This window comes from Scyliorhinus torazame, chromosome 13 (genome assembly GCF_047496885.1).
Source record: "Scyliorhinus torazame isolate Kashiwa2021f chromosome 13, sScyTor2.1, whole genome shotgun sequence".
In the NCBI taxonomy this organism is placed as follows: Eukaryota; Metazoa; Chordata; class Chondrichthyes; order Carcharhiniformes; family Scyliorhinidae; genus Scyliorhinus; species Scyliorhinus torazame.
In genome coordinates, this window is record NC_092719.1 from 113846629 (window position 1) to 113866028 (window position 19400).

At 50.9% G+C, this 19400-nt stretch overlaps 1 protein-coding gene across 1 annotated transcript in view; it reads right to left on the reverse strand.

Annotated features, from left to right (window-relative positions):
* The window catches only part of dnah1 (dynein, axonemal, heavy chain 1), a 1119271-nt gene that overhangs the window by 920906 nt on the left and 178965 nt on the right, over nt 1-19400 (reverse strand). Inside the window, exons 8-9 of the mRNA XM_072472076.1 lie at nt 19136-19388; nt 9108-9265 (exon numbers count right to left, since the gene is read on the reverse strand). Of these exons, the coding sequence (XP_072328177.1) occupies nt 9108-9265; nt 19136-19388 (411 nt within the window). The remainder of the gene's footprint in view (nt 1-9107; nt 9266-19135; nt 19389-19400) is intronic.

Here is a 19400-nt window from a genome sequence, read left to right on the forward strand (position 1 = left end):
GAGTTGGGGTCAGGGGGTTCGCGTTCGCATGCAACCAAATGTCCATTAGGGTTATGAGCAATGCGGAGGATGTCCTCATGGTTCTTCTTCTCTCTTTCTTTTCTCCTCTTCTCTTCTCCTGGATCTTCTGGAGTTCTGTGTGATCAAGCATAGTGTCTGTTACTATCTTGGTTTAATATCTCATATGGTATCCCATCTGTCCTTTAGTGCCAATTACTCCCTTTATAATTGGTCACTATGTGTGACTCCCTCATTTTTTTTTTCAAAAACCGAATTTCAGGACAAGGCACACTTACAAATACTGAACCAGTGCGAGCCGTCTCGCAGACTGTACGGTTTACCATCCAAATGTTTGAGGATGTAAATAGCAGAGGATTGGCAACCTAAGGGTTACCTGAAAACAAAAGAAAACTTTTTGAACAAAACTTTGCCGAAATGAGGTGAGTATGGGCCACGACGGGTACGATTTGGATGGAGTCCCCGGGTAGGACGGCGACCAATGCCGTGTGTGCCCTACCCGAGCGTAGCTGACCAGAGGGGGGGTTCCCAGGCAGGGCGGGTCCCAATGCCGTTTCTCCACTGCCTGAGCAACCGACAAGAACAGGCAAGAAATGTAGTCATCGTGGGGGGGCTGCCGTAGTGGTTCTTCCCTCGAACCAGAAGGGCAGTTATGAACGGGGGTCTGTGTTTCCGTCGACAGATGAATTCCTCTGAACTGGCGCCTGGGACCTTAACAAGTCTCTTTGGACAAATTCTCAGAGGTTTCGGCCGAAAAGGCGTGGAGCCGTGGAAAAAAAAAATTCCGGTCTAACATACAACATTTAACAATACAAGTACAGACAACATCAAACATACTGCAGGTTCCATCAGAAAGGACACCGTTTTCTCCCAAGCGGTTCCTTTTAAAACATCATCTGGACACCTCAGTTATCGGTTGCGAACAGGGTCGCAAAGGGGTTCTCGTTTTGGGAGTCAGACTCCAAGTCGTCATCTTCTCCCGGATGCCAAATTCTCGAGTGTATCAGGGCTGATAGGGCTGCATGGTGTGATTTTTGGATCGCTCTCGTCGTTCCGGACGAGTCTGTACGAATTATCTCTGTGCCAATAGGTGGTGTCTAGTTCTGTGGGGATGGAATCGGGGTCGTCATTGTAGGTCGGTGGTGGGTTTGTTTAGGAAAGTGATCATGAAGGGATCACTCGAATCGTGGTCAGATTCGCTGGGTGTGGGTCCTGTTGCATGGGGATAGTAGGGAGGCGTGCTGTGGCTATTGTCTGAGTCGCTGTCGCTGCTGCTGCAGTCTGTGGGCATTCCGGGGCGGAGTGTATATTTCGGGGGTGGAGTCAAGGTTGAGTCCGTGGCTGGGCTGGACGTGTTGGATGAGGGTAGGGTTACGCTGGCTGTGGGCGGGGCGTGGTCTGCTGCATCGAGCATGACGTGATGTGCGTGGTTAGACTGTGTTCCATATGCCTTCATCTGGTTGATATGGAACCACGCAGTCTTTCCATTGGGGTACTTTATTTTGTAGACGGAAGGGCTTACTTTGTCCGCAATGGAGTACGGACCCGAATACGTACGTGACAGGAATGTGCTGGGGTTGTATACGGAGAGCATGACTTGCTGTCCTACACTGAACTCAGTCGCATGCACTGTCTTATCAAAACAGGGCTTGCTCTGTTTCTTTCTTGTGCCCAATTTCACTGCGGCTGCCAGCTGAGCCGTTTTAACATTCTCCACTAATTGTTTGACTGCGTTCTTGTGTGTGAGGGCCGTCACTTCGGGGCTGGTCAAATCTAAGCCTAATAAAAATTCTGTGCCTTTCATGGGGCGTCCGGTCATGAGGGTGTGTGGGGTGTAACCTGTGGATGTGGAAACCGTGTATCGCAAAAACATCAGCGCAAAAGGGAGGACTGAGTCCCAAGTGGTGTTGTTTTGCTGGATCATTTTTCTGAGGGTTGATTTTAGAGTCCGATTCATGCGCTCCACGATACCACTTGACTGGGGGTGGTATGTAATGTGGAATTTTTGGGTAATGCCAAATATCGTGAGGACGTTCTTCATGACACGTCCCGTAAAATGGGAACCTTGGTCGGATTCAATGCTGCGGGGGAGTCCACATCTCGTAAAGATGTGGTGGGTGAGGATCTTGGCTGCGGTCTTTGCCGTGTTTGTTCTGGATGGGAATGCTTCCACCCATTTTGTAAACGTGTCTATCACCACGAGTACATATTTATAACCATTCCTGCAAGGGGGCAACGGTCCTATATAATCAATCTGGAGGTTAGTCCAGGGGCCATTAACGGTTCGGGTGTGACTGAGCTGAGCCTTTTTGGCATATATGTCCGGGTTGTTCTGGGCACAGATAAGGCAATTCTCAATGTAGTGATTTACATCGTCCTTTAAACTCGGCCACCAGCAGAGCTGCCTGAGGTGGGCTGTAGTGGGATCGATTCCCTGATGTCCATGACTGTCATGGAATAAAAAAATCAGTTGATTCTGTCCTGTTCAAGAACCACATAAAGGATGTCTTTTAACACCACACCGTCATGTGTGGTCAGAGCATTTTTAAACCTCTCATAGGGGGCTGGATAGTTTCCTTTCAAAATCTCCCAAAGATTGCTATCCTGCTTCTGGGCCTGCACTAAATCCTCGGTATTAGTCTGCGAGACCTGAACTGCATTCACTGGTGCGCTTTCGGGGGTTGTCCAAAAATATCCATGCCTAGAGCCTGCTTTAGCCAGTGCGTCAGCTTTTATATTTCCAGGGAGGGAGGAACGATGGTGACTACGAACTTTGACTATCCCAAAAGTCCTGTTCTGTGCTCTCTCTAAAATGTGACGGAGCAATGGGGCTGAAGGGAGGGTTTTTCCATCTGCGGAAACAAATCCTCTTGCTTTCCACAGGGGTAGGAATTCCGTAAGGCTGTTGCAGACATAGAGGCTGTCCGAGTATATGTCTGCTGGGCTGGGGAAGGAATCTGGGTGTTCCACTATGTATGCGATGGCCGCAAGTTCTGCCGCCTGCGCGCTTAAGTGTCCTGGAAGTTTTATTGCTATGTCTTCTAGGGCGCGTCCCTGCGCGTCCTCGACATAAATACCGCATCCTGTTATGCGCTTCCCTTCTAATATTGTGGAAGATCCATCCACACATATCCTAATGGGTTCGCACGTGTCTGTGTGCTTGGGGCTCTGGGTTGAACTACCTATCTTTCTGGGGGATGTTTTAGCAATAAAGGGGCCTGTATTGTGGTGTGGAGAGATAATTTCACATTCAGGGGGGGTTCCGGGGTACTGTAAGTTGTCAGCTAAAAAAGTGTGGGTCTTTGTCCTTTTAACAGTGATGTCCCGTCCCTGCAAAAGAAGGGTCCATCTAGCTGCTCTAATCTGACTAACTGTACCGTCCTTGAGTCGTCCGTCCAGTAAAAGTTGGGTGGGGGTGTGTTCCGTGAGGATTGTGATGGGGTTCAGTCCGGTTATGTACGAAAAATACTGAACTGCCCAAAAACTGAGAGCAGGTGCCTTTCACAGGCCGAAAGTCCCTGCTCCACAGCATCTAAAACTCTGGAGGCGTAAGCCACGGGCCTTAACTTTTCGTGCCGTTCCTGAAGGAGCACGGCCGAAAGGGTGCGGTCTGTGCTTGCTACCTCTATCGCATAGGGGGAAAGCAGGTCTGGAACTTGTAGCGCGGGGCTGCTATGAGTGCTCTTTTCAACGCGTCCACAGCATCCCTATGCTGCGGAAGCCATTCCCAAGGGGCTCCTTTCTTTAGGCGGTCTGAGAGGGGTGCTGCCTTGCTGGCAAAACCGTCAATGTGGTTTCGGCAGGACCCAACCAGTCCTAAAAACGACCGGAGGGCTGAAACGTTCTGGGGAAGGGGCAATTTAGCAATCAATTCAATCCTTTTATGCTCGATCTCGCGTTTACCGTGTGTGATAATTGTACCCAAATATATCACCTTATCTTCCAAAATCTGGGCTTTTTTGAGGTTAACTTTACATCCAATTGCTGTAGGAGTTCGGACAGAAGCTCAATGTGCTCTTCCTTGGTGTCTGTCTGCAGTAGTAGGTCGTCCACATACTGAACCAGACATTCGGGGCGAGAAAATTTGGCTAAACCATTTGCCAGCTGTCGGTGGAAAATGGAGGGGGAGTTGTGGAATCCTTGTGGAAGGCATGTCCACATGTACTGTTGATTTTTAACGGTGAAGGCAAATTTGAACTGGCACGCCTTTGCCAACGGAATGGACCTGAATCCAAAACCGTAAAGTATCGGGAATTGAGTCCCTGCTTGAGTATGGTCTCGGGACTTGTGGCTACTGTGGGGGCTGCTGCGGGGGTGATTTTGTTGAGTTCCCGGTAATCGATGGTCAGTCGCCATGATCCATCGGACTTTCTCACTGGCCAAATCGGGGCATTATTAGTGGAGGCTACTGATCTAAGTACGCCCTGCTCTAATAAACTTTCGATTACTTTTGCGATTTCTTCCTCTGCCTCTTGGGGAAATCCATACTGTTTTTGGGGTCTAGGGTCAGGTCCTGTGATTTGTACTGAACCAGTCATCCGGCCACAGTCGTGTTTGTGGGTCGCGAATGCTGTCCTGTTCTTTTGTAAAACAGCCCTAACCTGCTTGTCCGTGCTAACTGTCATCGGGTTAAACTAAAATTTGCCTACTGCGCTAATTTTGTTGCCGTATTCCCGTATGGGGAGCGTTGCGGGGGCTCTTGCAGATTCTGCCATTTTCCAGACATATTGGTTGACTGGATCAAAAGAAAGGTGGTGGGAGTTCATAAAGTCTATGCCCAAAATGTGTTCTGCTGTGTGGGGCAGGTCGACTAAAACTATGGGGTGCTTGATGGTGATGTTGTCGATTTGAATGGGTACAGGGGCTGTGATGTGTCCCTGCTGTGAGTGGCCTGTAAAGCCGCTGAGGGTGATAGTGGCTGTAGTGGGCCACGTGTCCTTTTGGAACATGATGGAGGAATTTATTGTGGTGCGGGACCCTCCTGTGTCCCACAGAAACTTGATGGGCTCTCCCCGTATTTTCACTGCAACTACCGGTCGTCCGGACCTATCCCAAAGTGTGTCGCAGACCCAACTGGGGGAGCCCGAACACTGTCAGTCCGTTCCATTCAGGTCCGTCTGATCTGAACGGGTGCTCACGCTATGTATGGGCTCTGTCTTATTCTTACTTAGAGTGCCCATCTGCTGGGCTCTCTGTGGCTTTCGTGGGGCATTGCATTCCCTTGCAAAGTGTCCCAACTGTCCACAGTTGTAACAGTCCTATGACTTTTGTGGGGGGCTGTTCTTTCCTTCATTTACCCATGCGGGGTTCTGGTGTGTTTTAACGGCTTGCATGTCTGCGTCGGCCTGCTTTTCTTCGGGATTTTTAACTGCGGGTTTGTTTTGTACAGACTGCTCCCAGGCGAGGGACAATCTTTTTACGACCCATTTCTCGTTATGAGCCTCCTCTGAGGGATCATAATTCGCGCAAGCTTTTTGTCCTGTTTCTGTGGCATGGGAGATAAGGGTGTGGGTCCATTTGGCCATGTTGTCTGGGGACAAATGGGCGCGGTCTAGGTCTCCAAAAACTGCAAGGGTGTCTCCTCCTACATTCTGTGGGTCGGGAAGGGCTGCTACGACCGAAGGGTCTAGACTCAAAACTGTGAGCTTTACATGCTCTCGCTCATCCAGGCCGTACATGGTCGCCTGCTGCTTTATGCTGGCAAAGAAATGGCGGGGGTCTGAGGTGGGGAGGAACAGTGTGATCTTCTCACACGCGTCCCGTAATTGGGTCACTGTCAAGGGGGTGGTGTACAGAACTTCCGTATCGTCCGATGTGGCTGTGCGGTGGGTGGTGACTGGGTTCATTGGAGCCTGAACTATCTGCTCTGTGGGGGGTTGGGGCGCTTTTCTCTTTTGGGTCTTTCCCTGTGCACATGTTCCCTGAACATATCTCTGCGCTGTCTCATTTAACTCTTCCTAATCAGGGCCGTCTTCCTCATCTAATTTTGCTCCAAAGGTTTCCTGGAATCCTTTTTGAACTGAAAGCAGAGATTGCAGTTCTGCAATCTGCTTCCGGCACTTTGCGTGGTCTAACGAGCTTTGTCTTTGCTTCGTGGTGGCAGCATGGAGTGCTCTTAACGCTGCCTCCAGGTCACTACACTGCCTCTGCAATGCTTCTACCTGCTTCTCGGTTTCTTCTCGTACCAGGACTGCACGTTGCGTGTCCTGATAGGCCTTTTCATACTGGGACTGGAAGCTGCTTAGGTGCGCCAGACAAGACTTGTGTGCCCTCTTGGCATCCATCTCTCTGTCGTTTGCTGCCAACTTCCTCCTTAACTCTAAGTTCTCTCTTTCTACCTCATTATCATCGATTTTGCTCTTTCGATGTATGCCTTCTATCTCTTTCCGGAGCGTCCTAACGACCTCCTCTGTGCCTCGCAATTGTGCCAAGCAGGACACGATTGCCATCGGCTTGCGAGCTTTCCCTGAGCTCTTCTTGTGAATCTTGCTCAGGTTCTCCCACCAAGTATGTCCTATACTCCCGGGACCTGTTTCCTCGTTGTTACAGAATTCGCTCTAAAGGGGCCAACCTTTCCCTTTGAGGTACTTCCTGATTTCTTCCTCCCATATGGGACACTGTCCTACTCTACTGCTGCTGGTCGCTGCGACCGTAAATTCTTCTGGGTTCATGAGGCGCTGCATTGCCATCTTTCTTATCCGAATGCTTCTTTTAAATTTGGAACAGGGGAGCTAAGGCGGTGCTGTAAGTACGGGTACGGCTTTCGCTAATTTCCGAAATACAAACTCCCGACAGGTTTGTCGCAACAAAAAAATCTATCAGTTTACCTTATTGCCCTGTTAGTTACGCATGCATACACACACTTCCGAATTATGAGGATTGATCAGAACTGCTTGAACACTTGTGGCTCTCTGTTCCCAATTGGATCTCTAATTCAAATTTTTGGGTTCTCCCGGAGTGGTTAAGCCACTTCTAGTTCGTGTCCCGTCAGGATGTCGCCAGTAATATGTTGCTAACTTTTGGTTGGTTCAATTGGCTCTGTTTTATAACCTTTGCTCTCGAGTCGCCAGGTATCTTTATGATACTGCCACGAGGTTCAAGTTCAAGTAATGATCAATAACTCAATACACCGATTAGTAAGATTCAAATCAAAGCACATTTATTATACACAGTAAACACTACTCATGCACAAATTCTACATCTAAGCTACTTCTATGACTAACAGGCCTATACTTAGCTTCGGACTGGCCCAACAGGTCAGGGGAACAAATGGCCTTTCGTTCGGGTTCTGAGTCTGCGGGATTCGAAGTTGGTACGGATTGGTAGCTAGGAGCGCCTATCTCGTAGCGAGCGTTGACTTAAGACTTACTGGATATCGGCGGCAGTTGAACCGGTCACGGTCAAGGTTGGTTCGCGTTGCTGAGTGACCCGGTCAAGAATAACGATTCGAACTTGGGGGCTTAACTTTATAGTCCCCAGGGGCTTCCCGCCTTTCGGGGCGGACCCTGTACCTGGTTCCAAGTGATTGGACTTCGTTCCAATTGCTTGGTTCGATTTCTCCAATACTGGAGCGGTTCCCTGATCGATGGGCGGTCTTGAGGTGTCCTTTAACCTCTTTTGTGTTGGCTCCTGCTGGCGCCAGGGAGTCTGGCTTAGCTTTGTTTGTCCCAAATGTTGCGATTGTTCCCAGGGATCGCTTATTAGTATGTAGATGGCTGCTACATTATTATGCAGGTGGCTGCTTGTATCGATGCTGTCTGGGCTTTTGCAGAGTTTAATACACAATAACTTGCACCTGCTGGTTTCTGCCTGTGTTGGCTGAATTTCCCTGCAGCCTTTGCTGTTCTCCATTTTACATCGCGTGTGGGCCAACCCAGGTGGCTACAGAACAAAGGAAATTGAGTGGGCATTTGATAGAAATGTACACGGTTATGGCAAGCTTAGAATAGGTATTTACCCTTTCCATTAGCTGATGATACATTTAAGATTTTGGGCAAGAGATTCAGTGGAAATGACAGAAAAACCTTTTTTACACAAGTGGTAATGACCTGGAACCTGTTGCCAAAAAGGGTGGTAGAAGTGGAAATAATCAATTATTTCAAAAGAAATTGGATGGGCGGTTGAGGGAAATAAACTTTCAGTACATTTGAATCGAGCAGGAATCCTGTCAAGGGAGTGAGATTCACTGGATTGCTTCACGGGAAGCCAGCATAGAAACATGGAAAACAGCAGGCCTTTTGGCCCTTCCAGCCAGCTCTGCCATTCAATATGATTGTGGCTGATCCTCTACCTCAACACCATACTCCCACGTTCTCCCCATACCTCTTGACGCCTTTAATGTCCAGAAATCTATCTATTTTCTTCTTAAATATATTCAGTGACTTGGCCTCCACTGCCTCCTAAGGTAGAGAATTCCACAGGTTTATCATACTTTGAGTGAAGTCCTAAATGGCCTACCTTATATTCTAAGACTGTGACCCTCCTTGTGTAAGACCACCCCCAGCCAGAGGAAACAACATCCGTGCATCTAGTCTGTCCAGCCCTGTCGGAATTTTATGTTTCAATTAGATCCCCTCTTATTCTTCTAAATTCTACTGAATACAGGCCCAGTTCACCCAATCTCTCCTCGTGTGACAACTCTGTCATCCCAGGAATCAGTCTGGTGAACCTTTGCTACACTCCCGTATATCCTTTCTTAGATAAAGTGACCAAATTTGTACTCCAGGTGTGGTCTCACCAAGGCTCTGTACAGCTGCAATAAGATATGAAATGAAAAATGAAAATCGTTTATTTTCACAAGTAGGCTTCAAATGAGGTTACTGTGAAAAGCCCCTAGTCGCCACATTCCGGCGCCTGTTCGGGGAGGCTGGTACGGGAATTGAACCGTGCTGCTGGCGTGCCTTGGTCTGCTTTAAAAGCCAGCTCTTTAGCCCTGTGCTAATTCCTCTACTCAAGTTCTCTTGCAATGAAGGCCACCATATCATTTGCATGGACTCAATGGCCCTTCTGTTCTGTAAATGCCTCAATTAAGTTAAAACTGGAATAAAGTAAGTTTGTAATGCATTAAGCAGAGAAGAGATTCAATTTACCTTTGCTTGGGACCTTTTCTTCTATTTTATCTGGAAGAGTGACATAAGAAAATGTTTTGGGGTCAGACAATACCATGTTGTCAAAAGTAATTTTATTCACGGTGCGATTATACTCCAGACGAACCTCCTGTTCAATTCTATTAAAATAGTTTGGCAACCTGCAAAGATAGAAAATCAGTAATCAAAATATGTAACAAACAGGAATATCTATTTCTTGTATCAAGTCACAGTAGTCACCACAGTGTTTCCCTCTTGGTTCTGTCATTTGATGAAAATTCCAAAGGCCTGAGCTGAAGAATTCAAATCCTGTTATGGCAATTTCATAACTTAAATTCATTTTCTCGAGAAAGTAGGAATTAAGGAGCTAGTATCAGTGAAAGTAACAGTCAAGCAACCAGATTGGTGTACAAAGAGAACTGTCTCGCTCATGTACTTTAGGGAAAGAGTTCCCGATGCACACCAACACGGTTCACTCTTAACTGCACATTGAAGTGGTCTATCAAACCCATTAACAGTGGCCCTGCATCACCTTCTCAGGGAAATTAGGGATAGGAAATAAATTCTGGCCTTGCCATATTCGGCCCTATGATGAGAATGCATAAATATACCTTCTATTGGGGAGTACCAGGAACAAAATAATTCATGCTCCGTTTCATGTCACCATCACCTCTAAAAAAGAATACCCAGTGATTATTACTTAAGTGTCACCTTGGTTCAGTAAGTAATACTCTTAGCTCTGAGACAGCAGGTAATTAAATCAAGCCCTCCTCCATATCATAGAATTTAGTGCTGAAGGAGGCCATTCGGCCCATCGAGTCTGCATCGGCCCTTAGAAAGAGCACCCTACTCAAGCCCACACCTCCACCCTATCCCCATGATCCCACTCAATCTTTTTGGACACTAAGGGCAATTTAGCATGGCCAATCCACCTAACCCGCACACGGTAGCATTGTGGATAGCACAATTGCTTCACAGCTCCAGGGTCCCAGGTTTGATTCCGGCTTGGGTCACTGTCTGTGCGGAGTCTGCACATCCTCCCCGTGTGTACGTGGGTTTCCTCCGGGTGCTCCGGTTTCCTCCCACAGTCCAAAGATGTGCAGGTTAGGTGGATTGGCCATGATAAATTGCCCTTAGTATCCAAAATTGCCCTTAGTGTTGGGTGGGGTTACTGGGTTATGGGGATCGGGTGGAGGTGTTGACCTTGGGTCGGGTGCTCTTTCCAAGAGCCGGTGCAGTCTCGATGGGCCGAATGGCCTCCTTCTGCACTCTAAATTCTATGTTAAAAAACCTTTGGACTGTGGGAGGAAACCGGAGCACCCGGAGGAAACCCACGCACACACAGGGAGAACGTGCAGACTCCGCACAGACAGTGACCCAAGCCGGGAACCAAACCTGGGACCCTGGAGCTGTGAAGCAACTGTTCTAACCACTATGCTACCGTGCTGCCCATAATCTCAATTGGCATTCCAGTATAATATTGAGGGATTGTTGGACATGTTTTTCTTTCAGGTGTAATGGCAGATGCTGGAAAAACAATGATTAATTGGTTATACACCTGCGGGTGGCACAGTGGCGTAGTGGTTAGCACTGCTACCTCACGGCGCTGAGGACCCGGCGTCAATCCCGACCCCGGGTCACTGTCCGTGTGGAGTTTGCACTTTCTCCCCGTGTCTGTGTGGGTCTCACCCCCACAACCCAAAAAGGTGTGCAGGGTAGGTAAATTGGCCACGCTAAATTGCCCCTTGATTGGAAAAAAAATTGGATACTCTAAAAAAAAATGTTTTAATTGTTTATGCACCTGAATGAATAACTATAGAGAAAATCTGAACAGGCCGAGGCTCATTTCTATTGAAAAGAGGTGGAGGAGTGATGGCATAGATCTCTTGAAAATTTGGAAGGGGTTTAATAGCGTAGAACATATGGTTCAGCTTGGAGAAATGCAAAACTAGAGGTAAATATTATGTAGTCACTAATGAATCCAATAAAAAAAATCAGGATAAACGCAGTGAGTATAGAATCTGCTGCATTTGAGTATGGAATTTGCTGCATGGAGTAGTTGAGGAGAGTAGCATAGAATCACTAAGATAAACTAATAAAGTACACAGCAGGGTATTCTCACTTGGTGGTGGTGGTGGGGGAGGGGGGAGAAAGAAAGGTGAGAGCATGCCCCGATGCCCACGAGAATGGATCGCTGGATGATGGGTGTGAGGCCGGGTCACCCGGACGTCAAGTGGATTGATGGGGATGTGGGAGGGTTTGCCCCACCGGGGTCGATGGGTGGTGGTGTTGCCAATGTCTGGGGGGGGAGGCCACGATATCTGTGAGTGGGGGTGAGGGGACCCTCAACTTCACTTCGACATCAGGGCACCCTTTAAAAATGGCCCCCCGATGTCTGAGGAGCTGGTGTTGCCGGCGACTTTCATTTCCCACAGGAGAAAAAAATTCTAAGGGTGGGATTTTTTGGCTGCACACCCCCGCGACCGGAAATTCCCGCCCAAGGTCAGTGAATGTTTAAATAGTCCCTGTCTCACCCGTGGCGGAACAGCTGTGTCCCGTGTGCTGACCCCGAGATGCAGCCTCATCAGAGGGGTGGAACTCAGGAGTGCTAGTGGCCATCGTCGCCACCCCATGGGACGGGTCCGAGTTGACACTGGGCGCCCCCTCTTCCCGGTCGACGCCCATAGGGCCCTGGCTCTGGCCTTGCCACCCCAGTGCTTGCTCGGCAGTGGGTGGGGAACCCTCTGCAGGGGCTGCCCGCCATGGGAGGGTTGGGGGGGGGGGGGGGGGCGGAGAGGTGCTGGGGGGGCAATCGCTCGCGGCACCACCGTGCCAACCCTTGGATCCCAACCCCATTCTGGGGGCAAGACCTGTCCCTGCCCATCTGCTCCACCGATCACCCATAACCCCACTGACTGCTGAGGCCTCTGGCTGCGCGGCTGAAGGCAATCGCTAATAGGGAATTGGCAATCGTGGCTAAGTGAGCACTTGACACATGCCAAGTGGGTCCCCGAGGTTGGTGGGCCATGTAGCATGTGGGAGTCATTGCCTCACATTACGATGACACCTTGATGCCTGGACAATGTGTGGGAGTCAACACCACACACGCAGCAGCCAACATCTAAACACCCAGGAGATGGGACTCAGCTCCTGGGATACGACTACAGCCGGAGGGTGGTTGGGTGCCACGGGGCGGGGGGGGGGGGGGGGGGGTGCCTGGAGACACAGGCAAAGGGTCTGGGGTCAGCCCGCATTGTGGAAGAAAGTGACAGAGGCATCATAACGTTTGTGCAAAAAGTTGTTTAATGTGCTGTACAATACGACATTTCCAAGAGTCCCATCCCCTCCCACCTACCCCTGAGCCCTCAGTGAAGATCAAAATGCCTGGCTCTCCTAGCTCTATCACTACGTCTTGGTGTTTCCCCAGGGTGCACGTCTGAGGTGAAGGCAGCCAGCTGCTTACCTTGTCCCATGGCCTTCGATGCCCCTGGCGGGTGCCTCTGGGGGCTCTGCGGACAGATCGCCCTACACACTTGTCAACGGCACATGCACAGCCTGTCCCGTGTGCTGGTGGAACTCAGGAGTGTTGGTGGCCATCATCGCCACCCCATGGGACGGTTCCGAGTTGGCTCTCAGCACCCCTTCCTCTCGGTCGTTGCCCATAGGGCCCTGGGATTCACCATGGGATGGGGGGCAGCTGTTTCAGGCTCTGGTTGCCCCTCCATCATTTGGCTCTGTCAGCCCTGGTGGTTCCCCATAGTTCGCACCATCGTGTTGACGCTCTCGGTGATGCTCCTCGGCGTCTGGGACATATCCTCCAGTGACCAGGCCATGCTCTGCAGCGCCTCAGCCATGCCCACCTGTGGCTGGGACAAGCTTGGCAGCGCATCAGCCATTCACATCTGAGAGTGGGACATGTCCCACAGAACCCTATCAAGGTTGGCCTGGTACTGGGTGACATCCTCCAGTGAGGCAGACATACTGCCAAGACCCTCAGCCATGGCTGCCACCGACTGGCAGCACGGTAGCATTCTGGCTAGCACAATTGCTTCACAGCTCCAGGGTCCCAGGTTCGATTCCGGCTTGGGTCACTGTCTGTGCGGAGTCTGCACATCCTCCCCATGTGTGCGTGAGTTTCCTCCGGGTGCTCTGGTTTCCTCCCACAGTCCAAAGTTGTGCAGGTTAGGTGGATTGGCCATGATAAATTGCCCTTAGTGTCCAAAATTGCCCTTAGTGTTGGGTAGGGTTACTGGGTTATGGGGATAGGGTGGAGGTGTTGACCTTGGGTAGGGTGCTCTTTCCAAGAGCCGGTGCAGACTCGATGGGCCGAATGGCCTCCTTCTGCACTGTAAATTCTATGACTGCGCGATGCCTTGGACTCCTTCACTCACGGTGCTGACGTCGTGCACCAGGCTCTCCACTGCTGCCGCCATCTCGTCCCAGGCAGCTCTGGCTGCCTTGTGGCTCACCCTCCAGGACACTCAGGGGAACAGGGCATCCCTCCCGGCCTCCACCGCTTCCAGGGGCCTCCCCAGGATACATCCCCGAATCTTGGGGCCAATCTCCTCGCCGCCATTGATGTGAGCTGAGGAAGTGCAGCCTAAGTGCTGCTCGAGGTTGTTAGCGGGGGGCTGGCGAGCGCGGCCCCAGCAAATCTGCTGGGAACCGGCATTCTGGGTGGGTAGCCCGTGAAGCCTCATTAAGTGGGCCAATTTCCATTGAATAGTGTTGCCGGCCGAGTGGCGTGAAACTCGCGGCAATTCCCACTCGCCTCTGCGCTTAGAAACTTTTCCAGAGAATCGCACCCTAAGTGTTTTCCTATGAGAAACTCCCCAAGGTCCAAAAAAAAATGATAAAGTGTGGGTGAATACCGGTCTGAATCGCACCCAATCACTGCCGCAAATCACCCCGCTAAACTCACCCAAAATGACACTTAGGGCATGATTCTCCAGCCTCGCTTGAGTGAGAGCGCAGCAAGGCTGATGAATAGCAGGAGAGGCCAAAAGCGAGAACCATGCTTGGCACCAAACTATTTGCGATGCAACCGCCCCGCTCCTGTAGGCAAAGAGAAGCCAATTATCACCACTTAAGCCCTATTTTCATACAATTAACGGGAGCCACCTCATGTCCAACAGGCTCCCGTGATTCAGCGGCCTCCCCAGCAAATGGTCACGCTGGCACCGATTAGTACTCCTTCTTAAAACATGAACCTGGCAGAAGAGCTTCTGCGGGGAACCGAGGAGGTGAGTAACCAGCCCAATGGCAAAGAGCCCGGAGGCACTGGGCTTGTCGCCCCAATGTTTGGCAAGGATGGGGGTGCATGCTTGGCTGGGGTGGGCAACCACGCGGGGCTCCACCATGCCAACCTCTGGATCATGTGTACCTGTTCCAGGGGCAACCCTTGTCGCTGCCCGTCTGCCCCACTGACCACCCGTAACCCCTACCGACTGCTGAGACCTCTGGCCGTGTGGCTGAAGGCTATTGCTGAATTGGTAATCGTGGTTAAGTGAGCATTTCACATATTCTAAGTGGGTGGGCGGGCCATGAAGCATGTGAGAGTCATTGCCTAGCATCCCAATCAGAAGCAATGTCTGGACACTGTGCCTGAACACTGCGGGAGGCCACACCATAGATGCAGCAGCCAACATCCGAACAGCTTTGGGGACATGTCCACGGCCAGAGTGTGGGTGAGTGCAACGGGGTGGGGACCAGCGCTTGGTCCAAGTAAAGTTATGTGTGGGTGTCTAGGGTACAGGGTTGGGTCCGTTGAGGGGGCCCACTGCGGCTGGGAGTGCTTGGGCAGGGCATGGTGTGTGTAGGGGAGGGTCGATCAATGGGGGAATGAAGGGTCCCGGGGTGGGAGCCACTGCTGTTTGTCAGTCTCTCACCCTCTCCCAATTCCTTTCAGATATTGAATGGTGTGGACGGTATTTTGGACCCTGCAGAACAGGCCCTGGTTGCTGCTGGTGGCCATGTGGCCAGATGCTGGACACGGCAGCAGCAGAAGCGTCAGCAGAGGTTTGAGGCAGCAGCCCATGTGTTGGAACCCGCCCCACACCCTCAGGACCTGGTCGTCCATCAAGCCAGGGTGAGACCCAGAGGGGAAAGCCTGTGACGATCCAAGGTGCACACACCGCTGGTCATTTGAACAGATGACGAACAGCACATGCCACAGGAGGCTCTGCCTCAACAACAAAATGATGCGACACCTGTGCCATGTCCTCGCAGACTTGGTACCACGTGGAGAAGGAGGACATCCGCCCTCTGTGGCCGTCAAGGTCACGCAGCCCTGAACATTTTACACTCCGGGATCATTCCAGGTCTCGAGCCGGAATGTGTGAAAACTCGCAGGCCACAGCCCACAGGTGCATCTGATATGTCACGGATGCCCTGTTTGTCCGGGCAGAAAACTATAAAACTTTGACATGGACCAACAAGCTGCCCGGGCAGCAAGATTCTCCCCCATCGCCAGAATGGACCAGGTCCAGGGCTGATAGACTGCACGCATGTCTCCTGCACGCATGTCTCCCTGCGCGCACCAGGCCAGCTGGGAGTCCGTACATTAACAGAAAGTGGTTCCACTCCCTGAACATACAGCTCGTGTGTGACCACCACATGAGATCATGCAAGTGTGCATGCTTCCCACAGAATGTGAGTGACAGCTACATAATGGGGCACGAGGATGATGAAGAGGTGCCGGACCAGCAGGGAGGACGATCCCGGGGATGAACCCGGAGACCAGACAGAGGCAGTAGGACCAGCGGCAACGGCGAGGGTCTGTCAAGCCCGGAGGGGCAGGGAGGCCCCCATACTTGTCCGCTTCACTTAGGATGTGGCCTGATCCATCATCACTACCTCCCCCTCCCCTGCCTCCCTGATGACCTGCATGCCTGGAGAGATGGGCCAAGGATTCGGAGGTCGTCCCGCATTGCGGAAGAAAGCATTAGAAGCGTCATACTGGTTGTGGTGAAGGGTTTTTAATGTTCATAGGTGTCCAACAATGCCCTACTCTCCCGATGGTGCCACCCCACTCTCCCCACCACCCCCTCCGCCACTCTTCTTCCTTCTTTTCCCCCCCCCCCCCCCCTCCTCCAGTGCCCTCCCAGAGATCCTCGATGTGCTTTGCCTTCCTTGTTCTACTGCTATGTCTCGGTTTGTCCCCAGGATGCATATCAGAGGTGGAGGCAGTCAGCTGCTTACCATGTCCTGTGGCCTGGGGGCTCTGGGGCCAGAGCACTTGTCGGCAGCACATGCACAGCCGTGTCACCCTGTCCCTTGTGCTGACTGTGAGACGCAGCCGCGTCAGGAGGGACCAGCAGACCTCCGACTGCTGTCTCGCTTTGGCGTTACAGCCTCCACCTGATGTACATCAGCATATATGCAGTGCTCACCAGATTGTGCCCCAGAAGCCTGACCACTAACGTTGCTCACCAAGGTGTGTGTTTATGCACTGGTGGAGGGTGGGGATGACAGCTGTGACGTATCAAATGTGACATCCTCGGAGCTCTCTTCCGAGGTCTTATGGGAGGCAGGGGATGGAGCCACCCCAGATGGGTGGGTGCCGTCGGCTGGAGGACTGCGGAAGATTGGTTGTGTGGGGCAATAACAATTCGCGTTTAATAGGTCCTCCAGGTGGGGTCCAGTGGATCCGCACCTCTGCGGCGTGCGCCGACCTCCGCATTGGTGATCGCTCTGTCCTCGGCCAACCCTGTCGGCACCAGGTTCCGTTCCTCGAAAATTTTGAGGATTCATATGTCCGGCACCCCTCCTGGCCATTGTGGGAGCGTTTCTCCTGCGGTGACACAGAGAGGGCATCGTTAGCCGCTGCGTGGTTCACAGTGATGGTGGGGGGCGGGGGGGGGATTGAAGGGGGTGAAGGGAAGGTTGGGGACCTCATGGAGGGGTGGGGGTGGGACACGCGTGGGGACGGAAAGGTTGCGTGGGGGCAGAGAGGTATCAACTGACCTGTGCTGCCCAGTGTAGGTCGTTGACCTTCTTGCGGCACTGGAGTCCAGCCCTCCTCCTGGTCACGCCTCCTGAGCTGACGGCCACTGCCACGTCACCCAGGCGGCACTTGCTGCCCTATGGCTCACCCTCCAGGACCCTCGGGGGAACAGGATATCCCTCCTGGCCTTGACCGCATTTAGGTGCCTCCCCAGTTCCACATCTCCAAAACATAGGGCCAGGCATCTCGACGCCACGGCTGTGCAAGAGCTGTTTAAGTGCTGCTCAACCTTGTTAGTGAGGGGCTGGTAAGCGTGGTCCCGACGAATCAGCTGGCGGGCCTTCACTTGCGGTGTGAAGTCCATGGGGCTTCATTAAGTGGACCAATTAACGTTGTATTGCATTGCCGGGCTCACCATGCTGAGTCCTGGGAAATTCGCGGCAGTTCCTGCTCACTACCACACTTAGAAATCTTTCTGGAAAATTGCACCTTTAGTCATTTCTGGGAGAATCGTGCCCAGTATTGCTAACTTATTAGCCCAACTCTATATTCCCTTTAGAGGGGGAGTGCATTACATAGGAGCAGTCCAGATCCTAATAATATCCAGAAAATTATCATCTACCTTTAACTTACTGGGCACCGCTGGCAAGGCCAGCATTTGTTGTCCATCTGTAATTGCCCTTTTAACTTAGTGGCTTTCTAAGCCATGTCAGAGGCAGTTAAGAGTCTGGCGTCACATGTCGGCCAGGCTTGAATATTTTCTTGAAAAAAAAAATTAATGATGAGAAATAAGTTGATCAGCGCCGAGTCTACAGATACAAATCCAATATATTTAATCCTTAAAGAAGTCAATGAACGCTTTCACCTCCGAGCGAACCCATCAACCGACCCCCTCAAGACAAACTTGACCTTCGCCAGCCTCAGGAATTCTGCCAGGTCGCTCAACTACACTCCCGCTTTCGGCGGCTACGAGTCCCTCCACCCAAGTAAGATCCACTTCCGAGCTTTCAGGGTGGCAAAGGCCAAAACATCGGCCTTTCCTGCCCTCTGGACTCCAGGATCTTTCAACACCCCAAATATCGCTACCTCTGGACTCGGGGGTGCCTTTGCCCCAACACCTTAGACATTATGTCTGCAAACCCATGCCAGAACCCCTTTATCTTTGGACATACCCAAAACATGTGGGCATGATTCGCAGGCCTCCCCCTACACCTATCCACTACTGACTTTAAAAAACAATTCATCTGCGCGGCTGTCAAACATCCCCGGGAATTACTTTGTAGATGGCTTCGCCTTGCACATGATGAGGACACATTCACCCTCCACTGGGCCTGAAAACTCAACCTTCTACCATGCAGGTTTTAGATTGCTGCTACCAAGGATGCAGGTACAAATGTCAAAGCAGCCCTGCAATCTGTCCTCCAACAAATAACTCAGATTGCTGAATTGCTACCCCAGAGGAGTGACAGTGGTCTGTGCAGCATGAACCTGGTGTTGTCTCAGAATGACAGCATTTGTTTTTCCTGCACTGCTACTCAACCAGTGCCCTTGCTGTGCCTGTCAGCCAAGACTAATGCGGCCCAATCCAAGATAGTGCAGCCTGGGTCTTCTAGAGCTAGAGCTGCTCGAGGTCATCCTACAAGGTCCCCTGCAATCTCTCCCAATGAAAGTCAACAACCTCCCATCAGCTACGCTGCAGGCAGTGGGGTAGCACTGACCAGTAGCACAAAGCCACGCAAACAAACACAGAATACGAGCATCACGGGAATGTCCAGGGATAATTAGTTGCCTTTTGAGTAGAATATGGATTGTATGCTTGATAAAGTTGGTTTGGAATGTCTGTTTTATGGTGGCTTTTATTTTAGATCATTAATATTATTATTAAAGAATTAGAAACTGGAAACATGGGGAAATATCACCTTTGCCAACTGAATGATGCAACTTTTAGCACCTGGATTCAAATATCCAAGACTAATGGGATGAAAATTTTATTTTCACACAGCCTTTAAGGATCCAATATGGATTGAGTTTGGGTAGGCTCAAAACAGTTCTTTGAGGATATAGGCTTCTAAAATGAAATACTTACGCAGATTTATCTCGGAATCCAGGAGTGCTAAAAGCCCATTTCTTCATCCTTTTAAAACTTTCTTCATCCAGAAATCTAAGTTTATCAACTGGCATGCAGTCGATATAAAGATTGTAGAGCAGCAGTGCCTCTGTCTTCTGACGCAGGAAGTGAGCTTGTGCTATTCGTTTTGAAAAAATAACAGGATCCTCTGCGCAGAATATCAAAAGAACCCGTGGTATCCAGAACTGATTGGGCAATTCCAATCTTTCACCTGTACAGAAAT